This window comes from Astatotilapia calliptera, chromosome 2 (assembly GCF_900246225.1).
Source record: "Astatotilapia calliptera chromosome 2, fAstCal1.2, whole genome shotgun sequence".
Lineage (NCBI taxonomy): Eukaryota > Metazoa > Chordata > Actinopteri > Cichliformes > Cichlidae > Astatotilapia > Astatotilapia calliptera.
The window spans coordinates 31,294,088-31,321,116 of record NC_039303.1 but is presented as its reverse complement, the minus strand read 5'-3'; the positions used below and the strand labels follow the sequence as shown (position 1 = coordinate 31,321,116).

At 40.4% G+C, this 27,029-nt stretch overlaps 3 protein-coding genes across 3 annotated transcripts; 1 reads left to right on the top strand and 2 right to left on the bottom strand.

Annotated features, from left to right (window-relative positions):
- Positions 1-10,678: 10,678 nt before the first annotated feature.
- Positions 10,679-18,319, bottom strand: eef1g (eukaryotic translation elongation factor 1 gamma). Its single transcript, XM_026142776.1, has 10 exons — positions 18,239-18,319; positions 17,204-17,362; positions 16,873-16,936; positions 16,396-16,538; positions 16,127-16,270; positions 15,875-16,004; positions 15,115-15,331; positions 13,973-14,145; positions 11,811-11,935; positions 10,679-11,032 (listed from the first exon to the last, which is right to left on the bottom strand). The coding sequence occupies exons 1-10, from the start codon at positions 18,248-18,250 to the stop codon at positions 10,874-10,876; spliced, it is 1,326 nt and encodes a 441-aa protein (XP_025998561.1). The 5' UTR covers positions 18,251-18,319; the 3' UTR covers positions 10,679-10,873.
- Positions 18,320-18,507: 188 nt separating this feature from the next.
- polr2g (RNA polymerase II subunit G) lies at positions 18,508-22,930 on the bottom strand. Its single transcript, XM_026142794.1, has 9 exons — positions 22,878-22,930; positions 22,593-22,793; positions 22,218-22,327; positions 21,913-22,072; positions 20,671-20,721; positions 20,498-20,563; positions 20,190-20,261; positions 18,996-19,029; positions 18,508-18,818 (listed from the first exon to the last, which is right to left on the bottom strand). Exons 2-9 carry the CDS (start codon positions 22,602-22,604, stop codon positions 18,805-18,807), a joined length of 519 nt encoding a protein of 172 aa, XP_025998579.1. The 5' UTR covers positions 22,605-22,793; positions 22,878-22,930; the 3' UTR covers positions 18,508-18,804.
- Positions 22,931-22,961: 31 nt separating this feature from the next.
- Positions 22,962-26,593, top strand: LOC113006681 (uncharacterized). The gene is made up of 5 exons (XM_026142784.1): positions 22,962-23,389; positions 23,471-23,644; positions 23,724-23,823; positions 25,265-25,395; positions 25,619-26,593. The coding sequence occupies exons 1-5, from the start codon at positions 23,339-23,341 to the stop codon at positions 25,904-25,906; spliced, it is 744 nt and encodes a 247-aa protein (XP_025998569.1). The 5' UTR covers positions 22,962-23,338; the 3' UTR covers positions 25,907-26,593.
- Positions 26,594-27,029: the final 436 nt, after the last annotated feature.

The following is a 27,029-nucleotide window of genomic DNA, read 5'->3' as shown; positions in this document are numbered from 1 at the left end:
TACTGTGTATGGTTGTGTGTGTGTGACAAATAAAATTTGAATTTGAATTTTGAATTCTTTATTGAACTAATGCATAAGCTTCATTTCAATAAGGAGAGATCATTAGAAGGAACTGAACAAGATTTATTGATGTAGAAAATACAATTTGAGGTATTTGACTGTCAGACTTCGATGGCCAATTACAGCAGAACAGAATCCCAGAAGTGATAGGTATTAGGGCAGGATACCCAAAGAAAAGAACGCATTCTTGCCGTGGCAGGAAGATCTGATCTATAGGGAATGGAACATATGAATTTATGAAGCAGTAGAGTAGAAATTGAGCCTGCGACAAGACTCGAGGGCCATCGGGGGCCAGGAGGGTGGAGAGAAATTGTAATAAGGCATGAGGACAGACTAGAGCTAAGACAGGGACGTAGATCCTTTGATTTGGCTCAGAGCTGAGGTACGACAGGAGAGATACAGAGAGTTAGTGATAAGGCTGAGAGCTGGCAAAGGAGACAGGAGAGATTGAAGGGCAGAGAGGAGAGGCTGCCAGCTTAGGGGCACTGGAGGCCAACCTGCAGCAGAAAGATGATAGGAGACAAGAAAGGGTTGCAAAATGCAGGAAAGAGAAGAGCCTGCATTAAGACTCAGAGCCGCTGTTGGCCAATAGAGAGCAGAGAGCCTACAATAAGACTGAGAGTTGCACAGACAGGAGAGAAAAGAGCCTGCATGGAGGCGCGGGCTGGCCAACAGAGAGCAGAGGGCCTGCAAAAGGCTGAAAGTTGCAAGACAGGAAACAGTAAGCCGATAATCACCAACATGTGAACGACAAGAGAGATTTACCTAACCAAAGCTTCCTGGAATAACAGAAAGAGGCTAAGGGTTTTGTTTGTTTGTTTGGGTTTTTTTTTTATTATATAAGGTTCACTATAGTGGACTGAATGAACTTCCGTATAAATGGCTTATGCAGATGTAAAAATCAAAGCTAAACATATCACCCTATTAAGAAAAAAGAAAACAGGCTCCGCCCCCTCACCTGAATTCCACACATAAACTTTGATCAGTTTCATATTACTTGGTATTGAAAAACTGAAACGTCAGTAATTATTGCAAAGACCAAAGCCTGACCTGACCTATCCGGGTCTAGCTTTGCTAAATACAACTCATGACTCTCAGAGATTTAAAAAAAAAAAAAAAAAGGCATTTATCTGCACAGTTAGTTTAAGGCATGACCCAACTGAAAATTTTGAAACAAATGGGGGTATGTTGCGAATGCTGAGCAGACACAGTTCATGCTTTAGTAAAGAAAAACCACTGCAGGCAAGAGAATGTCTAACCTGAACACCCCTCTTGCCTCTGCAATGGTGGACAGGGTCTGCACCTTTATAACTATGGCTAGATTTCACTATATGTCCTATCTGTAAGGTTTTGAATAGCAAAGTGACTTGAGCCGAATTTGCCCACTTTTTAGTTGGCTACTCATACAGAACATGTGGACTACTGCCACATGAGCTAAAGAGAGGAATCCTCACCTTCTGCTTACAGGAGTGGGATGCAATATAATGAGAAAACTAACTTGAATGTGTTGGTGCAAGTGCTGCAAACTTAGCTGCGGAGGATTCGCTAGAGTTGCTGCAGATTTAACTCTAGATGAATGTGAATGATCAGGCTGAGTGATTAGACTGGGAATTTTAGCTTCTTACCAAGCTTTGAACTTATGAAATTCCACTAGAATGTGTTTTCAGTATCAGCCAAAGCAAAAAGTTAAATGAGATGTCATGCAAATAACCACAACTGAGAATGAATTAACCATATTTTTTAAAAAGCTGAATACAGTTTCACTTGCCAAACCCGGGCTTGATTACTGCCACACCTGCTGAATCAAGAAATCATTTCAATAGAACCTGTTTGACAACGTGAAGTTGGCTAAAAGCTTGAGGGGGGGAAAAAACACCCATCACACCACAATCTAAGGAAACTCGAGAACAGATCACCAAGGGACTGACATCTATCAGTCTGGAAAGGCTTACAAAGCCATTTATTAGGCTTTGGGACTTGAGGGAATCACTGTGAGAGCCATTATGCAGAAATGCAGAAAACTGGGAACACTGATTAACCTTCCCAAGATTGGCTGTCCTACCAAAATTACTCAAAGAGCACATCAATGACTCATCCAGAAAGTCACAAAAGAACCAAGGGCAACATCCAAAGAACAGCAGGCCTCATTTGCTTAGAGATTCAGCAAAAATAGATGCGTCTGCCTAATCTTTTTTTTTTTTTTTTTTTAAGTTAACATGTTCTTTATTTCTTTTCTTTTTTTTTTTTCTTTTTTTTTTTTTTTTGGCCTGTCCCGTTTGGCTCTTTTGCCATCAGAATTGTTGTCTAAAGGCAAAGAAAGATGCCCAACGGATTTACTTTACCAAACTGACCATCCCAGCCTTGCCGTAATGGTCCATTTGATTCACCTTTTATTGTTTATTTTATTTTCACTTACTGAATACGGGACAGACTTGACTGGGGGAAAGAAGGGGAGAAAGAAAGAGGGAAAGAGAAACAGCTGAGAAGAGGGACAGGGGAGAAGGGCAAAAGACAATCTTAAATGGGGCATTTGTGATCGAACACCCTCAAAATTGGCTGAATGAGAAAAATCCTTCAAAGAAGATTGGGCAAAAATTCCTTCACAGTGATGTGAAAGACTCATCACTGGTTATTGCAAACATTGCAGTTCTTGGCACCAAGGGTGGCACAACCAGTTATTAGCTTTAAGGGGCAATTACTTTTCCACATATGCCCAGGTGGGTTTGGATTGCATTTTCCCATTTAATAAATGAAAAACAGCATTTTGTATTTACTCAGTTTATCTCTGTCTAATATTAAAATGTGTTTGATCATCTGAAACATTTAATTATGACAAAAATTATAACTAGGTAAGGGGGAAAATACCTTTTCATGGCACTGTAACTATTAACAACGGTCCATAGTCATCTGGAAGATAAGCAGCCCTTCATTTCATGATGCATCAAATGTTTTCAGTTAAATACTATTTTATTTATATAGCACCAAATCACAACAACAGTTGCCTCAAGGTGCTTTATATTCTAAGGTAAAGAGCCTACAAAGAAAACGATTACAAATACAAAGAAAACAGAGATAAGCCCAACAATCATATGACCCCTTATGAGCAAGTGCTTTGGTGACAGTAGGAAGGAAAACCTCCCTTTTAACAGGAAGAAACCTCCAGCAGAATTAGGCTCAGGGGGGAGCAGCCATCTGCCGCAACCGGTTGGGGGTGAGGGGAAGACAGGACAAAGTCTTGCTGTGGAAGAGAGACAGAGACTAATAATAACAAATAATTAAATACAGAGAGATGTATAAACACATAGTGAGTGAAAAAGATGACTAAAGAGAAAGCATTCAATGCATCATGGGAATCCCCCAGCAGCCTAGAAGTATTGCAGCGTAACTAAGGGAGGATTCAGGGCCACCTGATCCAGCCATAACTATATGCTTTAGCAAAAAAGGAAAGTTTTAAGCCTAACTTTAAAAGCAATCTCAGAGCGAAGAGTTCTAATGGGGTGATATGGCACCATTAGGTCATTAAGATTAGACGGGGCCTGATTATTTAAGACCTTGCATGTGAGGAGCAGGATTTTGACTTCAATTCTGGATTTAACAGGGAGCCAATGAAGACAGGAGAAATATTTCTTCTCTTTCTAGTCCCGTCAGTACTCTTGCTGCAGCATTTTGGATCCACTCAGGGCTTTTCAGGGAGTTTTTAGGGCATCCTGATAATGACAAATTACAGTAGTCCAGCCTAGAAGTAATACATGCATAAACCAATTTTTCAGAGTCACTGGGAAATGCACGCAAGACAGTTCAGCAGCCTGATTCTTCATCCATAAAGCTATGCTGTTTGTATTAGCTGCAGTGTGCAGTTTAGCATTGCATTGGTGGGATGGGAGTATATGTTGCTCTAAAACCTGTATGTAACTTTCAGCATTGATGGTGCCTTTTCCAGATGCAAGCTGCCAATTCCATAGGCACTGATGTATCCCCATACCAGCAGAGATGTAGGCTTTTGAGTAGTGATTGACAAGCCAGATGACTGTTTCTCTTCTTTAAGTCGAGAGGATGTGATGTTGATGTTTTCGAAAATACATTTCTAAATTCAGTTCATTTGAGCACAAAACAGTTTTCCACTTTACCTCAGTCCATTTTGAATGAGCTTTGGGTCAGAGAAGGTGGCAATGTTTTGGGATTGCGTTCAATTATGGCTTCTTCTTTGCATGGCAGAGCTTTAGCCTGCATTTGTAGGTGGGATAGTGAAATCTTTGCATAGAAAAAAATAACTTTTGGAAGTATTCTTGAGCCCATTCACTGATTTCCATGACAGAATCATGCCTGCTGCTTAAGGGCACGAGGATCTCAGGCATCCAGTACTGATTTTCTGCCTTGCCTTGTGCACAACATTTTCTGCTGATCTTATCGTACTGTCATAAATGAGTTTTTCAAACACTTTATGATTTTTGATAAACATTATTCTGAAATTGTTCCAGACTTAGTGGACAGTTTTTTGCATATTGCTGACCCTCTGCCCATCTTTATTTGGGAGAAATTCTGCCTCTCTAAGGTCATCTCACTGACCTTTTACCGATGAACCTAGATGCAAAAAAATTCCTCCAGCAGTGCCACTTACCTTTGCAGTCTTTTGTTAACCCCAACCCAACTGAAATAGGGGTCATAAATGAGCTAATACTTTTGGTAACGGTAATGGTCTCAGCTTTCTTTGAATTATTGTGGAAAAAAAAATATTTGTTTATGAGATTTGACAGTCATTGCATTCTGTTTTTATTTACATTTCACACAGCATCCCAACATTTTAAGAATTGGGGTTGTATTTGAACTTTGGATATACAGCACAAATTTTCATCTTTTAAGTTTTGTCCTTAGCTGTTAAATGTTCCATGGTAGTGGAGCTGCAGACTGGCTACAGATGTATGTGTCTGTCTGTTACTTGATGAGCAGGTAATATGTAATGCATTTACAGGGCTATTGCTGAGGAAACAGATACCTGCTACTGTTGAAAATGATACTATGAAAGCAGTACTATGAGGAAACAAAAATGTAAGCAGTGAGTGGGAGCTCATGCTAAACTGTCATAAAGCTAAGGGGGCTGTACCTTCATAATAATGCTCTGCAGTTAGCCTTCACACTGTCATTGTCATGGTAAGAACTTTTACATACAAACCATGTACTTGTAAGGGAATATTTGAATACTGGGATGATGCCTGCTGTTACTTCTGTAAGGACGGTGTACATGGCTTATTCTAATGCTTATATTATTTCCAAACATATCTGCAATTCAACAAGATTAAAATCACTCTACTGTCTTCAACTGTGTTGAGACTGTTCAAGCCAGGGAAGTTTAAATCCTTGTAATAAAAGTAGAATGTAATTCCTCGCCTTTCAAATTGCTTTGCAAGTTGAGTACTGGGTAAAGTCCTGTTTAAAAACCTATTTAACCAATTTAATTAGCACAGATAATTGAATTTCATCTTGTTGGCAAATTAGCGAACCTATGGAATGAAAACTGATCACCCCATCATTAAGAAGTTTCCCCATAATTGAATTAACACATGCATCATTTGTTACGTCAGATGCAATGTATTACCACGTATGCAATTCTGTGCTACGCTAGCCCCAGAGCGCTGTGGGTAAGTAAACTACAAGCTGCAGCTTCTCAAAACAAAGTGGACCTCAAATAATCATTGAGAGCAGAGTGTACCTATGTGGAGATACACTAGAAAGAAATCACTGGCAGCTCATGAATGTGCAGTACTCAAGATAAACTATCTTGCAACACACGGGTCACGCTGCCTGTTATTTGCTATCACCATAGTAACTCGTCTATTGGTAATCTTTTTGGAATTCCCCTCAGTTCCTGCTCTCTCGCATGCACACGCTGACTTACAGGGCACACACGAGCACATGCTGATGACTCAGAATGGCAAGCTGTTCCTTTGGTAGAGAAGAGAATGTCAGGAAAAAAGGGGAATAAGAGACAGATCGAGTTGTGGTTTCCACTGCAAGCTATGAGTCACAAACACGAGGGAGTGAGTCAAAAAAAAAAAAAAAAAGACTATTCTGGGATGGCTACTATAGCAACATAATAAGCAAGGGGGCAGGTACTTGCAGGGATGTTTCCATAGCAATGCCCTGTGTGTGTGTATGGATAAATATCACATGCCCAAAAAGCAGTTTGTTATGTAGTAAGGAACTCTGCCCCACTTTTTTACACAAAGTATTATAACAGTTTTTAAAGAAGATGATTATCCCCCTCCCGTCTTGTCTTTCTATTTCAGCCTGAACAGACCTTTTTGTCTGCACAGAAGAGTCATCTAAACAGCCCGATGCTTGGAACGCCTTCCGCACGTTTGGTCTTGTTGTCACCACCCTACAGCAGGCTTAATAAGTTCCTGGAAACCTCCGGTAAATTTATGTTGTTCAAGTGTTGTAATGCATTGCCCCCAGAAAATTAAGCAAGTGATCTGACACATTACTGATGCACACCTTTGTGAATCTGATTAGATTACTGTGATCATTTTCTTCACAGAGTCTCACAGCTATTCACTATCAACTGTTTTCAGCTATTGATCTCTCACTCCACTTCCATCCGTTGTGCAGGCAGATATGATCCCAAGCTGCACATTCCAGTCATAGCTAAAAATGTTGATGCGCTCACTCACATGAGTATAATGTAAACGGCCAGCAAGTCAGTACATGAAGAACAGATGAGTGAAGTGGGGGGTACCCCTCTGCTAATACAAGTCTAAACGGCTTCTTTCTTAACAGAACGTTTTGAACTGAAGTGAGACAACAGTGGTACCTGTTTTTAGTTCTGCAAAAAATACATTTCTAGCAACGCACATTTGTTTTTTCGTGTGAAGATAGCCTAGGGCTATTTTAAACACTGAACGTTGAGTACACACCCAAACCACAACTGTGGAGCTATTATGACTAACATTTGAAAGTAATATTTCCTAATGCACCGTCCTCTAGCCTTGTAGGGTAGCGAACCAACTATAAAGGTTTATTAAAGAGAACACATTTTTATTTATTTTGAATGTTTTTCCAACATGCAATATTTCTGCCTTAGTAGTCATGGCAGTGCATTATTGTAGTTTGGCTTAGTTTGACAACACGCCCCACCTCCAGATTCTGGTAACATGAGACAGAAGCAACTCTGGGGTTTCATGTCCAAAAGTGCAGGGGCTGACTGTTTTCTCTCCATACCTCTCTCTTGACTTGTGTCACGCACTTTCTTCTCTACTTTCACACCGACAAACTCTGTTGCAGGGCAACACAAACTCACCAACAAACAACTTATTAATAATCTCTTCACGGATGACAATAACTGCTTCAACTTAAAGCTGGTACTTGCAGCGGATGTTTCGTGTTATGTTGTCCGAAGTGCTTCGTCACTACTGCAAAAGATCTAATCTTTTCTTTCCCTGCCTCCTTTAGCTATTTCCCCTCAACATACTCACCTTTGACCTCCCTCATTCCATTCTAGGGCTGCGTTTTAGAGCTATAGAGCTGCAGAGAAATGTGCAGCTCGCACACTTTGACTGCACTAAAGCCATGAAAAGACCCTATCACCAAACAGAAGATCTCAAGGTCACATTTCTAATCTAAGAGGATATAATATGATATACAGCATGTATATATGCATGTGTAACTATCTGTAATGTGTTGCAGTCTTTAAACTTCATATTTTCATTCTTGGCCCTGCCTCAAAAATAGAGGACATTTGACTTGAAGTCGCGCTGGGTGCTGACTAAGAATCCATCTTCCTGACCTCATTTTTATTGCTCAAATTTAGTGTGTGTGTGCGTGTGAGTGTGTTAGAGGAATTTAAAACCCAGCAACATACTAGAGTGTAGGGAAACCCCATAAAAGTCTAAGGGTGGGATTATGTGGTGGCTGAGTGTTGTTTCTATCCGCCCAGAGATGTCCCTCCAACTGTGACAAGAGTGATGTGCTCTTGTTTTGGCCAGCTGGCCTGTGACAATAAGCAGAGCTGTAAATATGTCCAGATTTGTGTAAAATAGACACATGTAAGGCCTTTAACGATAACTTAAAGACACAAAATCTACACACTCATAATCCATAGACATGCTTAACCCACACAACAGGAACGTCAGTGGTAGCTTTCCTTTCATGAAAACTGTGTCAGATTGCTTCACCTTGCTGTTCCAAGCCCTCCACTGACTACCTAACCCTTTTCCAGATGTGTGTCTCGCAACACCAGATGCTCAGCACATGCATACCATGCCCAGAGCTCCTACTGCGAGCTGACAGCCACACAGGGACCTTGTGTGGTGAAACAATACATCAGCTCTCTGTGTTCCTCCCTTACAGGGCTCCTCGCTGATCCAACTGCTTTCAAGAATCCCCACCCCTCCTCATGCGAGCACACAGAAGAGAGAGAAAAAAAATGTCCAGAAAACGAGGATCAGTAGAGGAAGGAAAAAGTAGTGAGTGTGTGGCCAAGTAAGAAATAAAGACCAGGGGGAGGAAGGTTGGCAGGACTGGAAGAGAAAATGTTGCTCTTTGGCATAAGACAGCTCATTGTTCTCGTGGCTTGCTTCAGTTTGGTTTTTTAACTCTGAGGCTTCTAAATACAAAGCAGGCACAGCATATTGTGTGGACTTGATGCTGCCTCCATCTGGCAGGAAGCTTGCCTCAAAACGATTAAAACTGCATGGGTTCTGCTCAGAGTCATTTCATATTTGACTTACAAAACAGCTTTGGTAACGCCACTCCTTCAGCAATCAAAGGGTTATCCTTCAGCACTTTTGTAACTGCCGCTGTGGTGCGAGTGAAGTCAAAGTTATTTGCTCAAGTTACAGCCCTCTTCCACCGTGATCCACAGGATGAGTGAGTCATGTGTTCAAGGACTTGGGTGCTTGGCTGTTGTGGGAACATTTCCATTTTCTGATTTCCATGAGACTACAGAACAAACTAAAATGGCTTCCCTGATTCCACACCATGGTGGAAGATGGTTGCGCCAAAATGATCTTGAATCACGCTTAGCAAGTAGGAAAAAAATCACACATCTGACTCACTCTGAGATGAGAGTCCTCTCCTGTGCATCTCCCATGAGTGTGTGGATGAGTGCGTCAGAAAGAAAGCCCCTGCATCCACCCGAGAAGTTATAAAGTTTAATGCGCAACACTTCAGTGATCAAACCACAGTCAAGCGTACTAAATGTGTCACATGTTTGATATTAAAGGGAAGTTAAATCAATATGTGCCTGAATAATCTGCATTCATTACACGGGCTCGTCCAGGTGCACCGTTTCACCTGCAACCACTTGTAACAGACAATGCTGCGACAAACAAAGAAACGCCGGGCAGCAGGTGTGGGGAAATTTCAACAACAAATGATCAAGTGTGTTCAACAAACTTTCATATGGTTGGGTGTGTCCGATGAAGACAAAAGCTTTGTGCTCACAGTTCAGCGCCAACAGACAAAATTTATTCAAAGCATCTGCCATTACAAAAGAAAGAGTTTAGCTTTGAGTTGGGCATTCAGGCAGATGTTAAAAAAACAAGTAAATTGATGTACCACACAGGAAACTGTGGATTATGGTTATCCCTGCTTTCTTTTCCTCTTTTTTTACTCTAGCAATACCAACTTGCAGAAGTAGGTTCTGAAACATGGTATTTCAGCATTGGACTGGGGTGTGGCTCTCTCTACATTTTTATATCAGCCCTGCACGCACACTTATCATTGTCAAAAATAAAAAAATAATTTTCCACTTACAGACTACATATTTACATGCACATTTGGAGCTTTAAACAAGTTAAAGTTTAATGTGAAAATCTGCTCTGAACTTCTAAGTCTTAAAGAATTGTTTTACTTTGGAGTCCATGTGCCTTTTCAACCACTGTCAACTCCAAAACTGAAACACATTTTATTGATGCTTATCAAGTTTAGTGTTTTGTTTTCATGGCATAAACATGATTAACAAAGCACAGATTTTATGTGAATGGCCCTTGCCCTCGTGTATCCAAGAGGAGTTCCTTATAAAGATTTGTTTCAGTCATCTCCTTAGGGGAGCACAGACTACTTCAAAACAAGAACCCATAGTTTAAGGCAGACAACATTCCCATATTCTCAAACCACAGAGCTCAGCCCAGCCATTTTCTCTACCAGATGTGCCTTCAATGTTAAGTCTTTGCCTGCCCTCTACAGGGACTTGAAGAATCTAGTTTTAAGTTGGCTTACCATTTGTATAGTAAACCCACATATGGTTTGCAAGAGTTAGAAATTTAAAAACGCCCTATACATGTTCCAAGACAGCTAGACATTAATCCTGATGAGTCACAAAATCAGCTGCAGAAGTGCATCACAAGATGCCTGCTGAGCCCAAGGTTAAGTAACTGGATAAAGCCAAAATGCAGTATTTTACTGACCTCTTCTGGTTGAATTTTTCATTGCATGTTTCAAAACCTAACCACTGCCTATTAGCATGTGTGGGCACTGTTGTACCATAGACTGCAAGGTCATTTTCTGTTTTTGGTACGCATGAAGTTAAGAAAACCCAAATATTTGTTTGCTTATTCTCAAAACAAAACTTAACAGAAATACATTCAGATTGAATTCACACACAATGGACATCAAAGAGAGATAGCATTGAGGGAAATGCTTTATTTCGCACGTCAAACAACCAGAAAACCACTTTGAAGGCCACAGAGAAACTTCATTCTTGTCTTCAAATACTGTCATTCCTGCAGGTAAGTAAGCATGTGTGGCTCAATGTCCATTGGTTTTAAGTGTTGGAGAGCAGAAGCGCAGAGTGCTTTTGTTGACTATCAGTGTCCTCTCACTTGAAGATCTTGCCCTGGTTGAAGGCTTTACCCACATGCTTGAAGTCTCCCTCCCAGGCAAAGTACTCTTTTACCATGGTTTTGCACTCTTCACTGTTTGGATCCAGCTTGCGCCAGTCATATGATTCGTAGTCAATCTGCCAATCTTCAGAGAGCTGGGAAGGAAAGTCACAAATTGAATTCAAGTTAATTACCCTCAGCTTTTAATCCAAAAATATATCATCAACATCACTATCCGATTTTAGATGACACATTCCATCCTACCTATCAAGGCGATAGGTGAACCATAACAGAATGCATTCAAATGCAGACCATGTAGGCTACGGGACACTTTATATGAATGCCAGATCTCAACATTCCTCAAATGTTTTTTTTCCATTTTCACAACAACTGTATACAACAGAGTGGTTTTCTGTGACAACAGCCTAAATACAGCAGTATCAATAATTATAGTTTGAAATTTAAATGTAATGTTTAGTGTGTGCACATGTCCACTGCACAAAAGCAATGTTTTGCTGCCTAAAATAGACATGACAATCCACAGAGTTCAAAAGTCAGCTTAGGTCAGTAACCAACAAATACCTGCACAACTAAATCTGTCTTTATTCAAGGACAATTGTCTTAAACTGCAATACGGTTTGTGGCCACAGCATGAACCAGCCTTTTACTCACTTAACCAGAGATGACTGGGATGAATATGGTCTTGAGTTTCTCTTCCCCCGTTAGATTAAGACTGCGTGTCATAATGGGACACTGCCTTGCCCAAAAACAGGGGTAATTTAAAAACACTGACTGGAACGTTAATCCTAACAGAGCTGCAATCCATGCACTTCACCTCGACACATGAGGAAATGCCCAAATCAATGTGAGAAACACTGGGGATATTATCAAATCAGAACATTGATCAAAGCACGTTTAAAATCTAATACTTACAGTGAAGGCCAGTTCCTGGCCTCTGAAGACCCAGATGCCAGAGATGCTGCTGTCGTTGTTGGTGCCGAACAAGATGACACTGGCAAAGGCATTCTTTCTGAGTTTGTCCAGGCGCTGGAACATACCTGTGAGGTACAATCAGAGATTTGAGACATTTTGATTTTTATCAACACGTCATGGACATCTTCCATTTGATCCATATCTAAAGGAACTTCTGTCTCTCTACATGTAGAACAAAAACAAAAAAACAAATTGCCTGTGGGGCAATTCTGATCCTGTTTAATGTGACCACAGCATGAACCAGCCTTAAACTCACTTAAAACAGAGATGACTGGGATGAATATGGCTTGCAGTTTCTCTTCCCCCGTCTGATTAAGACTGTGTGTCATGACAGGACACTGCCTTGCCCAATGACAGGGGAATAATTGCTTTTCTCCTAATTGTAGTACAGACCCGTTTCTGAAGTTGATTCAAACATGTCCAAACTCCTTACAAGAACGTCACTGAAGACCTGAAGATGACCAATTTAACATTTGACAAAAAGGTACTTAACACTTATTTTTAAAAAACAAATCATGGTTTTAGCAGTGCCAAGCCCGTTTGTCCCAATTTACACATTCTTTGAAAACTGGTGTAATCAGCTTTCCTGAAAAACTGCAGGATTAAATTCCAACTAGGGCTGCCACAAACGATTATTTTGATAGTCGACTAGTCACCGATTATTTATGCGATTAGTCGACTAATCAGATCATCATCCACTGGACGTAAAACTACAGCTTATTGCACCAGCAGCATCTGCTCTTATATAACTATCATTAGCTTACAGCTTTAAGCTTTTAAGGTGCTAACTAAAAATAAAGACAAGATGATAGTTTATTCAATTTTAATGAAATTTGCAGATTGTTTCGGTAAAGTTTAATAAACTCCTTGCTATCTAAAATATAACAGGACACTGGAGTATATTCTCCAGCATCTCACACTTCTGATAATCAGCTGTCTGCTTGACGTTTATTCAGCTGTGTAAAAACTATAACTTTAATCTCAGCCAAACCGATTTACTCAGGAACAAATAAAATAAAATAAAAAAATAAAAATAAAAAAAGCCAAACAACAACATTTTTAATTTATCTAAGTGACTCATATATATTTAACCTGAGTCGCGAAAGACGGCGGTGGGTTTGAAAACAATTTGCCGGGAGTCCGGTGTTCTCACGGCGCTAGTGACCTAGCCCCCGGCTAGCTATCGAGCTAGTGGGTAACAGACGTCTCCGAAAACGTCGGAGCGCTTTTGAAAATATGTGGTGTCCTGATAAACTGAGCCGATATTTGAGGTTTACACAGCTACATTCTCGCCTGAAAATATGTTAAACGTTTATTTTGTGACCCAGAAAGAATAATAAGAGTAATATTAAAACTAACTAGCTACCGCCATTGTTGGAAACTAAGCTGGGCCGCGCTATGAATTCTGGGACACAGCTGCTTCTTCTTCTTCGGGGTTTAACGGCAGCTGGCATCCTTGTACATGCTGTGCTGCCATCTTCTGTTTCAGTCCGTTATTACACTCTTAAATCCTGCTATTATTCCTGCATCTTTTGCGATCTTACAAAGCTTCAAACGACACGTCGACTATTAAATCAGTCGTCGACGATTTTGATAGTCGACGTAATCGTGACTAGTCGACAAATCGTGGCAGCCCTAATTCCAACCCAGAATCAGTCCAAATGATTTAAATGAGACTAAAACCTAAATCTACACCAGGACTGAGAAAACCAGCAGTACCCACTGCAGTCAACAAGAACACAAGTTAAGATGCATTTAAAATGATCTGTCCTGTGTAGCAAGTCCCAGCACTGTCTCCTCTAATCCCCTCTTTAAGGCTACATGAGAGCCGTCTTAGAAGTCTACAGACTTTCAGAAAAATTCCCATATGCACACGACTGCCTCTGATCCCAACTTGTTCCTGGGCCATAGGAGCAAACCTAAACAGATGGAGGAAATTCATGCCAGCACATGAAGTAGCAAAGAAAGATGTAAGACCAGGGAAGAAAATAAAGCCTTTTCTGCGTTTGCTTTCCAACCAATAAACAACCATAATAATAAAGTAACTTTAGATACTAATGAGACCAAAGGTGTTATATAAAATGGCTGCTGCTGAGTCTCACCTGTGATAAGGTTGCAGCTCTTGAAGGTAAGTGTGAGCTCCTCGGGATATTTGTACTGGCTGTGCCAGATTGAGTAGCCCTCACGGTCAAAGTGCTCCCAGAAGTGGGGAATGGCTACGGTCAAGGTGTCCTCGTTGGAATACTTTCTCTTGAACTCATCCATAACAAATGCGCTAAAATGAAAAAAGGAAATGACACGAGTTATGTGATCCGTGTACATGCAAGGTGAAGAGAACAAGGTGCAGAAATTAGATTGAGATCACTGGAAAAAAATTAATGTAGGAACAGTTACTGAATGCCTACAACCATTTTGTGGGTCCTACAGGACTATAAAAGGACGTTTAAAGCCAGGATTTGCCACTGACAATAACCCGAGTTTATAAATACCCACATGACTCCACCATCTTTACTTCAAAGAGAATCTTTAAATACCATAAAGCCTTGATTATATTCTGTTGCAGACATGGACAGCTGGAGACGACGTGACCAAGTAGTCGTTCCTTTTATACTTCTCCAAGTCCACTGCCTGGGGTATACGCATAGTTTGCAAATTGTAATGTAAATTTCTCTGCAGACAAGTCTGCACAGTCAACCCCCCCCCCCCAAAAAAAAAAAAATTTAATCAGACCCAAGCCAGCTGACACACAGATATACAGTCAACCTTGAAGGGCAACTATGCATCTCAAAGTTACATTCTGTTTGTGGCCACAGCATGAACCAGCCTTTTACTCACTGAATTCAGAGATGACTGGGATGAATGTGGTCTTGATTTTATTTTCCCCTGTTAGATTAAGACTTGGTGCCATTAAATGGGCACAGTCTTGCCAAATGATAGGGGACCATCTTTCCACAGCATAGGAATGTCAAAACTCAACATGTGAAACCACATAACGAGTTTTAAATGATCAATATGCCAAAGACTGCTACAGATGCACAATAGAGAAATAGGCCTTCACCAACTGATTAACACTCTTAAAGGCAGAGAAGCCTTTAGGGAAAACTACTGGGGTAAAGGGTCACACCCAACACTTGCAGATTGACTCCACATTATAGATTTTTAATTACCATACAAGGTGTGAGCTTACAGCGAAACAAATTCTGAATGATGAAATGTATACACAAAAGAAAAAAGATCTCTCTACCTCTTTGGCAGGTGTGCAAAGGGGTCCTTGGCTTTAGGCTCTGCAGCCAAAACAGCATCACAGTCATCCATTTCCTCTTCAGGATCAGGCTTCTTCTCTTCCTTTTTCTCTTCCTTCTTCTTCTCTTTCTTCTCCTGGGGCTTGCCAGCCTCCTTTCCTCCCTTCTCTTTCTTAGAAGGAGTCTCTTTCTTGGGCTGCATCTCAGCAAATTTCTTGGCTGGAAGAACAAAGCAGTGAAAGTCATGTTCCGTCTTTGGTTTTGTATCTGTTGGGAAGGAGCCTGCCCTCAAATCATTTGCCCAACAATGGCTGATTTTAGCTGTGTTAGTATTGGCGTGAATTAAATCAGATATGCAAACTTTTTTTTTTTTTCTTAACTTCAAATAGCCTCAAAGACAATGCTTGGGGGGGGGGCAGTGTGAAGTATGGCCCGACTCCATTGTGCACCTTAAACTTGGCAGCACGATCGGGTGTAATACTAGATTCTTAGATTGGGTTCTACTCTGAGATCCCTCACCAGCGAGGTGATTGGAAGATAATTACCCACAAAATTCAGTTGTCAAAGTGATACAGTATTACTATTATTTTTGAAGAATCCAATTGTGCAAATAACTCAAATATTAGCAGTGAATGCAGCTTTTCCAACTATCATTTAAACAACAATGGTGTGGACTTTTGCTTTTAAACATTTCAGACACTTAGGCTACGAGTTCATACTGTCTAACATGTATGCCTTCTGATCTAACTGCTGGTGACTCACCGTCAAACTGGGCCATCTTTTCACACAGCTTGACCTCTCCCAGGACAGCCTTGAACTGTGGCTGGTTGACACAGGTGACAAACCAGCGGGTCACATTGGGATAGGGCTGACGGAAAGAAGGCTCCAGGACCTACAGGGAACAGTGAGGTGTTAATGGCTTCTGGTGCAACTTCCTCCCCAAATTTCATTACAGAGATGAAGTATTGCCATTAGGCTCCAAGGTACCGCAAGGTGCAGCCGTCTGTGACAAACCTGTTTGTAGAGCCAGAGCATGGAGCAGGCCACGGTGATGTCTGCAAGGGTGACCCTCTCTCCCACAAGGAAGGTACGGGTGTTCAGGTGTTGGTTCAGCACAGCAAGGAACTTTTTCACATCCTCCTTGGCCTGCTCGGTGGCCTGGACAGTGGAAGAAAAAGAAAGAAAAATGACTGTAAATCTTATTTTCCAGTACCAAGGTGCAACAACAGGGTGCAGTCCTCTAGGAAGCCATTGTTTCAACTAAGAAACACTGAGCTGTATACCTGCTTGTTGAACTGCATGATTCCCAGAGTGGGGAAGACCCATGCGCTGGCAGGAGGGATGATCTCTGAGTCAGCGAAGCTCACCCACTGCAGCACTTGGGCTGCCGCCTGAGGAGTGGAACCGCGTAGGGTATCATTGCTCACTAAGCACACAAGATTTTAAAAAGGAAAGTTGCTGTTATGGTTTCACAGTCGTTCTGATTTTTAAAAAAAATTATAGTACAACTTCAGCATTTTAAGATTTTCTTAATACACTAGAGGTAAAACTGTATAGATATAACTAGTAATGTGGTCTGACCCATCTATATGATGATAAACCCTTGAGTCAAGAAATGTCCTGTGAATTTAAATGTTTTGCTGATTGAGTGCTGTATCCCATCACAAATTCTAGACCGAATTAACTGCATCCCTGAGCAATTTTCTAAAACAAGAGTGTAGAATTCAAGCCACTTAATTATTATTAAATGTGAGACTTACAGTAGTGAGCAATGGCATTACTCTCAAACAGACAGAAGCCGTCATCTCCCTGGTAGGCAGGTACCTACAAATGACACAACTACTCATTTGAACACATTCAATGTGTTTTTAAGTCAGAGAACAAAGCGGTGCATGTGCAGATCTGTTAGCTACGAAACATAAAAGGGTGTGTTGTCAAACTGGTTAAATCCCAGCTCATAAGTTGCATTTGACAAATAACGAGTCAACCTTATTCGTGTGGGAAGGAAAAAAAGAGAGGCTCTAAAAGCAAAGCAAAAATGCATATTTAAGGGAATTGATACATTGAATTGATTAAACCAGCTGTACTTACCTTGCCCAGAGGGAAGTTGTTGAGGAAGGCAGGAGTACGGTTCGTCTGCCCGAAGGTGAAGGCAGGGGCACTCGTGGCAACTTTGAGGCGAGCACCACTGTACTGGGCTGCAATCTGGGCCTTAAAGGCCCGCCAGTTCTCTGGGTACGTGTACAGAGTCTGAAAGGACAGAAGACAACTGTTTTTAAAAGCAAACTGCATATATATGCACCACACCTTTTCAAGCTGGATGTCTAACCATTTGATTGGCCTATGAATGACTTTCAGGAAATAGCCTGGTGTTTTACTAATGTATATACTGAGTCCTGAACAGGCTTCTGTCGGTTTTCTAATTCTACTTAAGGCATGTAAACTTGGATAAAATTGGTAAGCAATCTATCAAACCCGTTAAGAGGCAGCATTTAATTTGTTTTAGTGTCACAAATAAAAGGATCCCATCCAAATTAAAAGGGTGGACCAATTAAAATCTGGCTGATTAGGCTATGGAGCATGATGAAGCTGAAATACATGCTGACTTGCACGGAATACCGCATTTCTGTTAATCAGTTATCTAAAATAAATAAATTCTTTTCACGTGGCTTAAAACGCTCTCTTGACAAATAAGCTGTTCCTTAACACCGAGTCGCTTAACTTCGGAGAATAAATTTAAATATACGGCAGAATTGAGACTAAATAAACTGAGCTGTAGCGATACCCTCAGGTAAAAAAAAAAAAAAAAAGAGGGGAAAAAAGCGTATGATGTGAGGAGGAGGTTTTCAAAGTGATGAATAGGTAAGGTAACGTGGCACAACCCTGAGCTAAGAGAGCGGAGTCTTCCACTTACAATGCATCGTTAGCAACAGCTAACCTGTGTTAGGAGGAATACTGAATGGTATTGTTTACAAATATCCCCTATAAAAGCTAGAAAACACTCCGAAAGCAATGTCTGTGTGAAAAGCTACTCAGTAAGAGGGCAGATGCATCTGATTTTTAGCGGATTGCAGCAGGAAACCTAAAAGTAAGCACTATAGCTGGCCATCTCTCCATCTTACTCACCCCTGCCGCCATCTTCAGGACGAGAGAAAGAAAGAACGACGGCGCGCTTCACTGACGTATTTACGGCCAAATGACGTGCGCGTTCTTGAAATATCCGCGTTCACAATTCTTCTGAACGGCATGGATAAAGCTGCCTGGTCACATTTCAAAACATCCAAACATGACTTAAAAACTTAGTACCTTCACAAATAGCATTTGTAGCTAACACAGGGAGATAAACATACACTGACACAAGGATGTAAGAACAAATTAAATATTTTATTACAGCAAAAGCAAAAAATATGTAGGAATGATGAGCATTCAAAATAACAAACACTACTAATATGGATACTTCTATTCGTTAGCAATTTTTAAGTAAATTTGTTAACACTCTTACAACATTTCCATTAAAAAAAAAAATGTAGGCTGTACAGCATAATAACATGATGTGCCTATAGGGCTTGGCCCCCATCTCCATACCAGAACAGAAGAAAAATAGTAATTTGTCTGTCTTAATAGTAATTAAGACAGACAAACTGAGATACAACGCAATAAAGTCCCACTGTTTCTTGCTCCTCAGAAGAAAATCAGCTCACAAGACCTGAAACAAAATACAGATGGTAAGTTTAAAAAAAAAAAAAAAAAAACAACATACACCATTATTTTTGTTTGTTCTTGTTGTTTTTATGTGCAAATAATCATAACCAAACTAAACCAACAACAACAAAAAAGCAGATCTATGACCCATCTGACAATGTACTGTGGTCTAATAACTTACCCAGATAATCATCCATGAGAGATCCAATGGCAAACTGAAAAACAAGGAAAACTTTGTTTTAATATAGTTTAAAAGATTGATGAAGGCACAATGGCATCCCACATTGATTTGTTGAGCTGAGATTTTTCACTGTTACCGTCTTGGCGTCTGTAAACTGGATGTGACAAGTGATCTGACTGTTGAACCATACACTTTAATAAGTATGCCCTGAACAAAGACAGTTGTAGCGCACTGGCAGTTTGCAGACAGCACATCGACTGGCAAAGAATGTCTGCTGTTGATGGGGACAGAGTACAAAGTGGGTGGTGCAACCCGTCTATGGGCAACTCTTGCCTGCGATGTTGATCAGCCAGTTGGACCAAATTAACATACGAGAGGAAGTGAAACAGAGTTCTAGAGACAATGAAAAAGTGTCCACTGCAGCTACAGTCTGTACTTTTAATGCTGTACTTTTTAATCTTTGACATTTTGAGGGTTTTTTTCCACACTTCTCCTATTCGTGGAGAACTCTGTGGTCGCTCTCTTCCCCATTTTGGCCCACTTGTCAACCAATCGGCATTCAACCAACACACAGCGTTATCCACATCCTGCAACATGCAGTTGGTATGCTTGTCTGTAATGAAATACATACACAAAAAGGCGCAATAGTGCCATCAACTACACACTACACTGGCCCTGATAAACCAGGTGTGATTTTTGTAACCTGGCACACATGGCATAGCCTGTGCAGCCCAGGTTGAAGACACAAGGGTAAAAGCAGGTCAGTCCTTACCACCATTTTAATAATATATTAGTGCAGGAGCTCAGAGATTCCCCAATTACAGAGAGGGAGATGCTGGAAGAGTTGGAAAAAAGCAAAACTTTCTGGAGAAAACTCAGCGATCGCTTTGCTTTGTGTTTCGATTTTTCCCGTTTCTACACCAGCACTGATGTTGAGGTGAGACATATAATTCAGGAGAAGAGCCACAACCCAGTCATAAACTATGAGTTGGTTGTGGCACAATCAATCCTGTGACCAAAACTAGGTGTAAGGCACTTCTGCACTGCCTTAACTTTTCAGAGCCTGTAACTATGAACATCTTTTATATTTATAGGAAATTAACTCCGGCTTAAGTTTATATGAAGTACTTAACTAAAGAAGAGTAACAAACTTGGGGTGAAGAAGTTTTTCAAAAAATAAGAACAAACACTTACAATGTCATTCTTATCCACTCTGGTTCCCACAATCTTCAGCCGGATCTCATCATCTTGCTGGATTACAATGTCCTTAAAAATAAGAGGAAGAAACATCCTTAAATGCAAAACTGACACTTGTGTTTTAACCTTTATCTTCACTATAATGTGAACACATGTCTGAGTTTGCTGAAAACTTTTTTTTTAAACACATAATAATGATAACTTTAACTTTATTTTAAAAGCCAATAAAGGCAAAGAAGAGAAATGTATTTTAATACATGTTTCTGTAACACAATTATTGTTTCAACTTAACAATGAAACAATACCTCATCAACTGTCTTATAACAGGGTGGATTAGAATTGGGGTCAAAGTCCATTTCTATGGGGATCGACTGCAAAAGAAATGTATCATGAGATTGAATTACAAACAACATAAATACTGCAAAGTGCACTAAATGACAACTAATTAAACACAATTGTAAATATCTTGCTGACTCACGTGGCGAGAGATGAAGCAGGACATGGGACCTATTTCTGTGAACAATCCGACCTGTAAGAATTACAGACATATTTAGAAACATTTCAAAAGGAAGACAGAACACTATTCTTTTTCAGCAATTCATGACTTCCTTCTTAAAACTGGACACATTTAGTTTAACAGTTTGGCTGTTAAAATGATTCAGAAAATTCAGAAGTACAATTTTTTTTATATTTCTACATCTTATAGGATGGATGGAATACATGGTGTAAAAAAGTAACTTTTCGTGCCACTATTGCATTTGCAATGTTTTACATCGCTTTGGAGGAATTTTGGCCCAATTCTCTTTCCGGAATTATTTTGAATTTAGCCACATTAGAGGGTTTTCAATCATGAATGGCCTGTTTAAGGTGATGCCAAAGCATATCAATCTGATTTAAGTCCAGACTTTCACTATGCCACTCCAAAACTTTCATTTTAGTTTTTTAACCATCCAGAGGTGTACTTGTTTTGACTCATTGTCCTACTGCATAACCCAAGTCACAGAGAGCCTCAATGCACAGACAGCTGAATGCATTTTTCCATTTGTAGTTAAACGCTCTCACTGTTGTTCAGTGGAGTCCCAAAACCTTAGAAATGGCTTTGTAACCCTTCCCAGACTCACGTGTGTCAATGACTTTGTTTCTCATCTGTTCTTGAGTTTCTTTAGTGTGTTGCTTTTTGAGATCTTTTAGCCTACATCACTTTGTCAGACCAGTCCTACTTCAATTCAATTCAGTTTTATATATCTAGTGCCACAGTTGCCTCAAGGCACTTTATTTTGTAAGGTAAAAACAAACAAACAAACATAGAAATCCCAACAAGTTAAGTGAGTACTTGAGTCAACAGATTTGACAGTGATCAGCCCTGGGTGTGGGTAGTGAAACTGAACTCAACTTTCCAAAAAAAAAATTAAATTCCAAAATGATTAGTCATATTTAATATAGGATTTAAAATGTAGCAGGAATTATTTTCCACACAGGGCCAACTAGGTTTTGGATAGCCCCCCCCCTTTAATAAAGGAATTCATTTAAAACGGCATTTTGTATTTACTCAAGTTAAATATTAACCCTCTCTCTGATACAATTTTTTTTGATTATCAAAAATGCAAAAAACAAACAAACACACAAACAAACAAAAAACTAAGAAATCAGAGAGGGGGCAAATACTTTCCTACAGCATGGTATGAAAACTGTGTTTTAAGACTCTAAACCTGCCCCTCACCTTGTTAACCTGAGTGACCACTGCATCCACAACTTCTCCTTTAAACGGACGGAAGACAATGGCCTTGTATTTGACTGGATAGAGGACAAAACCTCTGCCTGGTTGGATTACGCCAGCACCGATGTTGTCAATGGTGGTAACGGCAATGACGAAGCCATGCCTGCAAGACAGAATTAAACAAATTATTCAAATTGCAAAACAACCTCCATCTGTGGCCCAGGTTTCCAGAAGCCACTGGTCAAATTTCAGCTTCTTTTTAGCCTTTGTTTTAAACTATTTTTAAGTCAAACACAAGAGTCACTCACTTGCCAGTGCAGGTCCCCTCGACCTCTGTGAAGAGCTTCTGCTTCACGGTGTTCAGCAGATTCGGACCAAAATATCTCGGATGTAGTAAGATTTCGTGCTCCAAAGAAATCTGTGAAAACAAGGCTTTTGTAAATTAGCTTGCCGTGGACAACGTCACTGCTCAAGCTATTCTGCTGCCGTTCAAAAACAAGAGAAAAAACACTTGTAGCATCTCCACACGACTATAAAAGCGCAACAGTGATAACAGCTTTTAAGGGTATACGATAAAGTTTTACAAAGCTACAGTAGCTACAAGCACGCCAGCCAAACTTGTATCAACGACAGAACCAGACTGCTGTTAGCGATTATATACAGAGAGCAATACAAATACTTACATGGTAAAACATTTCGGTCTGTTTACGTTTAGTCCCAACTCAAAAATCGTTTTATTATATTTTCTAAAAGATGTTTTTTCGTGTATTGAATGAAAACCAGCCGCTCGTTTGTTCCTAACAAAGTCACTTCCGAGTCAGAGGTCGATGTTGGGAAGTTGTTACCCTCAGTTCTGTCTCTCAGGAGCGTATCGCTTTTCTTCTCTAATTTTGATAGACACGAAAGTTAAATGTAATAATCACAAGTTAAGTTAAACAATAAATATAATAACAATTTAAATATTTTACCTGCCTTATCTACGCATCGCTTAATTAACTATTTAAACGACCCACAGCAATCAGGCTAACCTTTTCAATCCAGTCACAGACTGACCCCTGTCGGTGAGGAGGACTAGTGCGTGAGGGTGTGGACGTGCAGCAGGCGTGCCTCCATACTGGGTTTTGATTGGTTTGTTTTCCACGAGACTGTTAACGTCTGACATATAAACGAAGCAAAAACGAGATATTTGCTAACACGATAGCTGATTAATGGTAAATACTGCTTCAGTTATTGTGTAATGTGACGCACTGTGAAGTCGACTTAAAGCTGGATAGGTAAATATCCCTGCTTAACTTAGCGACATTAGCTCTAACTTTGTGCCTCTTAAGGATTAGTCTGACTTCCTTGAAAACCACTCCGCCTGGATACAGCAGTAGCTGACTGACGATCAGATTAATCTCACACCAGCCTCCAGTTTCTGCTGACTGACATGGCGAGTAACCTCGTCTCGAAGCTGTTCCGCCCTCATCTGACACAGCTTGTAAGTTGTTCCACACTTTTCCACTTTGTAGAAAGCGCACTTTATGGGTGGTTTTACGTGACTGCGCTGTCCTCCCTGCAGGTGTCTCTCCGTTCAGGTTGCTTATTACGGGGGAAGGGGGAGGTGGCAGCAGCGATGTGTACCAGATGTTCCTCCAGTGGCTCTCCACCAGAGAAGATCAGCCGATACCCAATTCCTTACAAGAAAGATCTGCCGTATGATATAGTGGAGCTTATGGAAGAAGTGGAATCAAAGGTTTACATATGAGGCGTTCAAGGTCTTTAAGTCTGCTGAACTTGATTCTGCTCCCCGTTAAACCTGTGTTTCCTTACAGGGAGGATTTTTGCCCAATGTCTTCAAAGTTCTGTCTCACAGACCGGCAGAGTTCAGAGCCTTCTTTGCATACTACAACGAACTGATGAACAAGGACACAGGTGTGCTGTATGTCTTTTTTTCTAGCAGCAGGTGCGTTTTTGTCTGAGATTCAATGGAATTGACAAACTCTGGGAAACGTTAGGCCCCAGAAGGTGCGCACACACTTCAGTAATGGCCCCACTCTTCCCATTGAGAAACACAACACCCAGACTGACATGAACCATGGTGACACAACTTGCTTTTTTTAGTAGTTTCAGTAGGGATGAGAAAGTCTTTGGAGTTTATTGTCGTGTGTGTGTGTGTGTGTGTGTGTGTGTGTATGTGTGTGACAGACAGTACAGTGGTGTGGTGGTTAGCACTGTCGCCTCACAGCAGGGAGGTCCAGGGCCCTTCTGTGTGGCGTTTGGATGTTCTCTCTGGGCACTTGGGCTTCAAAGACACCCTTTAGTGAGGTTAGGTTAATTGGTGAGTCTAAATTGGCCAAAGTGTGGATGGATGGATGGATGTTAGATTTGGATGTTGAATTGTTCCTTTCAGAAAAGCATTTCTAAAATTCAAAACCTGTAACCCTTGCAAAACTACACATGTAAATCCTGTCACATTCCAGGATATCTATAGCACTCTGGGTTCAATGAATCCATAAGCCATTATTTGTCTGTGTGCACCAGCCTTGCTTTTTAAAAGTAAGGAGAGCTGCAGATTTGGTATGCATTTTTAGCAGCTACCTTTAAAAAGAATGCATCATATTGCCTAGTATGAATGAATACTAGGCAATACGTAAAATGAGCTCTTTTCATACTTGCGTGCACTGCGGGGGATTGATGATGAAATCACAACTGCAATATATTTGTGGAGTATTCCTGTAACAGGGGTTGTTTTGTTTTTCTTGACTTAAAATTCAGTTGTGTTTATTTTCATTTCAGATCATTTTGGTAATGTGTAACCTGAGTCACTGTTTGTCCAAAAGAAATGTTCAGTAGCTTAGAAATGGGACAGCGCCAGCAAATTATCTTTCACAGAAAGTTAAAAATTCTCTTTTTAATGAGAAGCCTTCAAGATGGGACGTAAACTTCATGCAATGTGGGAAATGGCTCGTTCCAGCACTAATATTAACAATCGCTGCCATTTGCACTGTTTGGCTATTTTGTTGCTACAATGTAAATTAACTTTTCCGGGTGTAGGCATATTTGTATTAGCCTTTTTGTCTGCAAGTCTGTACATCTAAAATAAAATCTGTCCTGAACAATGCACCACAGCCTGAGAGTCTAGCAGATTGGCTTTAATTCTAAACAGAGTTGAGATTGCGCCTAAGATGTAGCAGGTGTACTGATTTATTGGTAAAACTTTAGCTAGATCAGGTTCACTTCAGTCTTTTAGTACAGGACTGGATTGTTATTTGAACAGGTTTGTGAGAAGTGTTTGCACCTTTTCCTTAAATGCAGCAAATGTAATTTTGACTCAGTATTTTTCCGATAGTTATAAATGTCAATTGTTTTGCAGGTAGATTAACCAAGGCAGACCGTGAGCTGATTGTAGTGGCAACCAGTATCTACAACAGGTGTCTGTACTGTGTGGTATCCCACGGTGCTCTGCATCGCATCTACTCAAAGAACCCCACACTTTGTGATCAGGTATAATCTTAAATCCGGTAATTATAACAAAGGTGTTTTAAGGTATTTTGTATATACACTCATTATGTGATGTGCAAAATTAAAACTAGGCTGTCTGTCACATCTCTTTTTTACTTTCTAATACAGATGCTGTTTGCATGTGACCTTCCTGTTTGGTTTTTCTTAATTGCCATAAATCAGCAAAACACACTTGTAGGTCTAATTGGTGCTCTGTTTTCCCCAGGTCATTGTGAACTATGAAAATGCTGACCTGGCCCCTCGGGAGCGTGCCATGCTGGACTTTGCCATGGCTGTGTGTCGCTGCGACACCATCACAGAGCAGCACTTTAAATCTCTGGAGGAAGCGGGCTTTGACCGCGAGGATGCCTGGGACATAGCCGCCATTGCTGCTTTCTTTGCCATGTCTAACAGGCTCGCCCATCTCACAGACATGAGGCCAAACCTGGAATTTTTTAACCTGGGCCGCATACCACGGGACAAGAGCAAGGACAAGGGGGGCGATGGCAACTGAGAAAGGGAGATGTTACAGATTGTCTTAGGTCAAATGCTGTATGTGATGTTAAACTGTTCATGGTGAAGGAAATTCTCTTATATTGTATCAACATATGACTGTTGATATTTGAAGTGTGGTTTAATGAGGTGTGATAGCCTGTTCTACAGGTGTACACGCTAAAGGCAAATAAATTGACACTGAAATTAGTCTGAAGGTCAGGAGTGTAGACTTGAGATTTAAGTAGCTTGACTGAGCCTGTTTGTTTTGTTTTTTGTTGTGCCAAAATCAAGTTATGCAGTGCAGGCATCTAAATGGGGCTTGTAGGAATAGTTATGTTAAGATTTATTCCGATTCGCTCATGACTCACTAAGTTGCGGTTAATAGAGAGGTTAAGAAGTAGCCCTTTGTTTTGTTTTGTTTTTCTGCAGTTAACACATCTCTTACCTTTGAATCTGACCAGTGTGTAAAGTGAGAAAGCTTGTTTGGCTCAGGCCTTAATAGCCTCCACTGCCATGTAATTGTTTATTGCAATGTACACGAAAAGCATACCAGGATACACGAAGACATGCATTTCTGAAGTATTGGGTAACTTTGAACCAATTTCGAGTCCCTTCCTATGGCAAAAAATGTCATGAAACTGACTTTTCTGTATTTTACTGACCTTGTTTTAAAGTTTAAATGGAAAATTGCATTTCCTCAGTTTCACACTGTCTGTGGGATGAAGTTCTTGATTTTATGTGAGCTTGTATTTTCAATAATTTCTGTGTACAAGTGAAAGATGGGGCTTTACTTGCAGATGTCTCTCCTTTGTCGCTGTCAACCGAAATTACCTAGTCTTGGAAAAGTGCTTCCTATCACCACCAGATGGCGCTGCATTCATGAACCTATCGGAATTTACACTGTCTTCTATATGTAACCTCTGACTCATTAATTATTCCATATGTGAAAGATGGGCAAATAAAACCTACAAAGAAGAGCTTTATCTAAAGCTTAAAAAATGTTGCTGAAAATTATCTCCAAGATTTTTTTTTTTTTTAAATGCTGCAATCATGCTATCATTTTTCCTGGTGTAACTCTTATCTGTTGGAGTGTCTCACTTCTGTATAGTACCCAGCATTTCCTCTGAAAGTTGATCACTTTT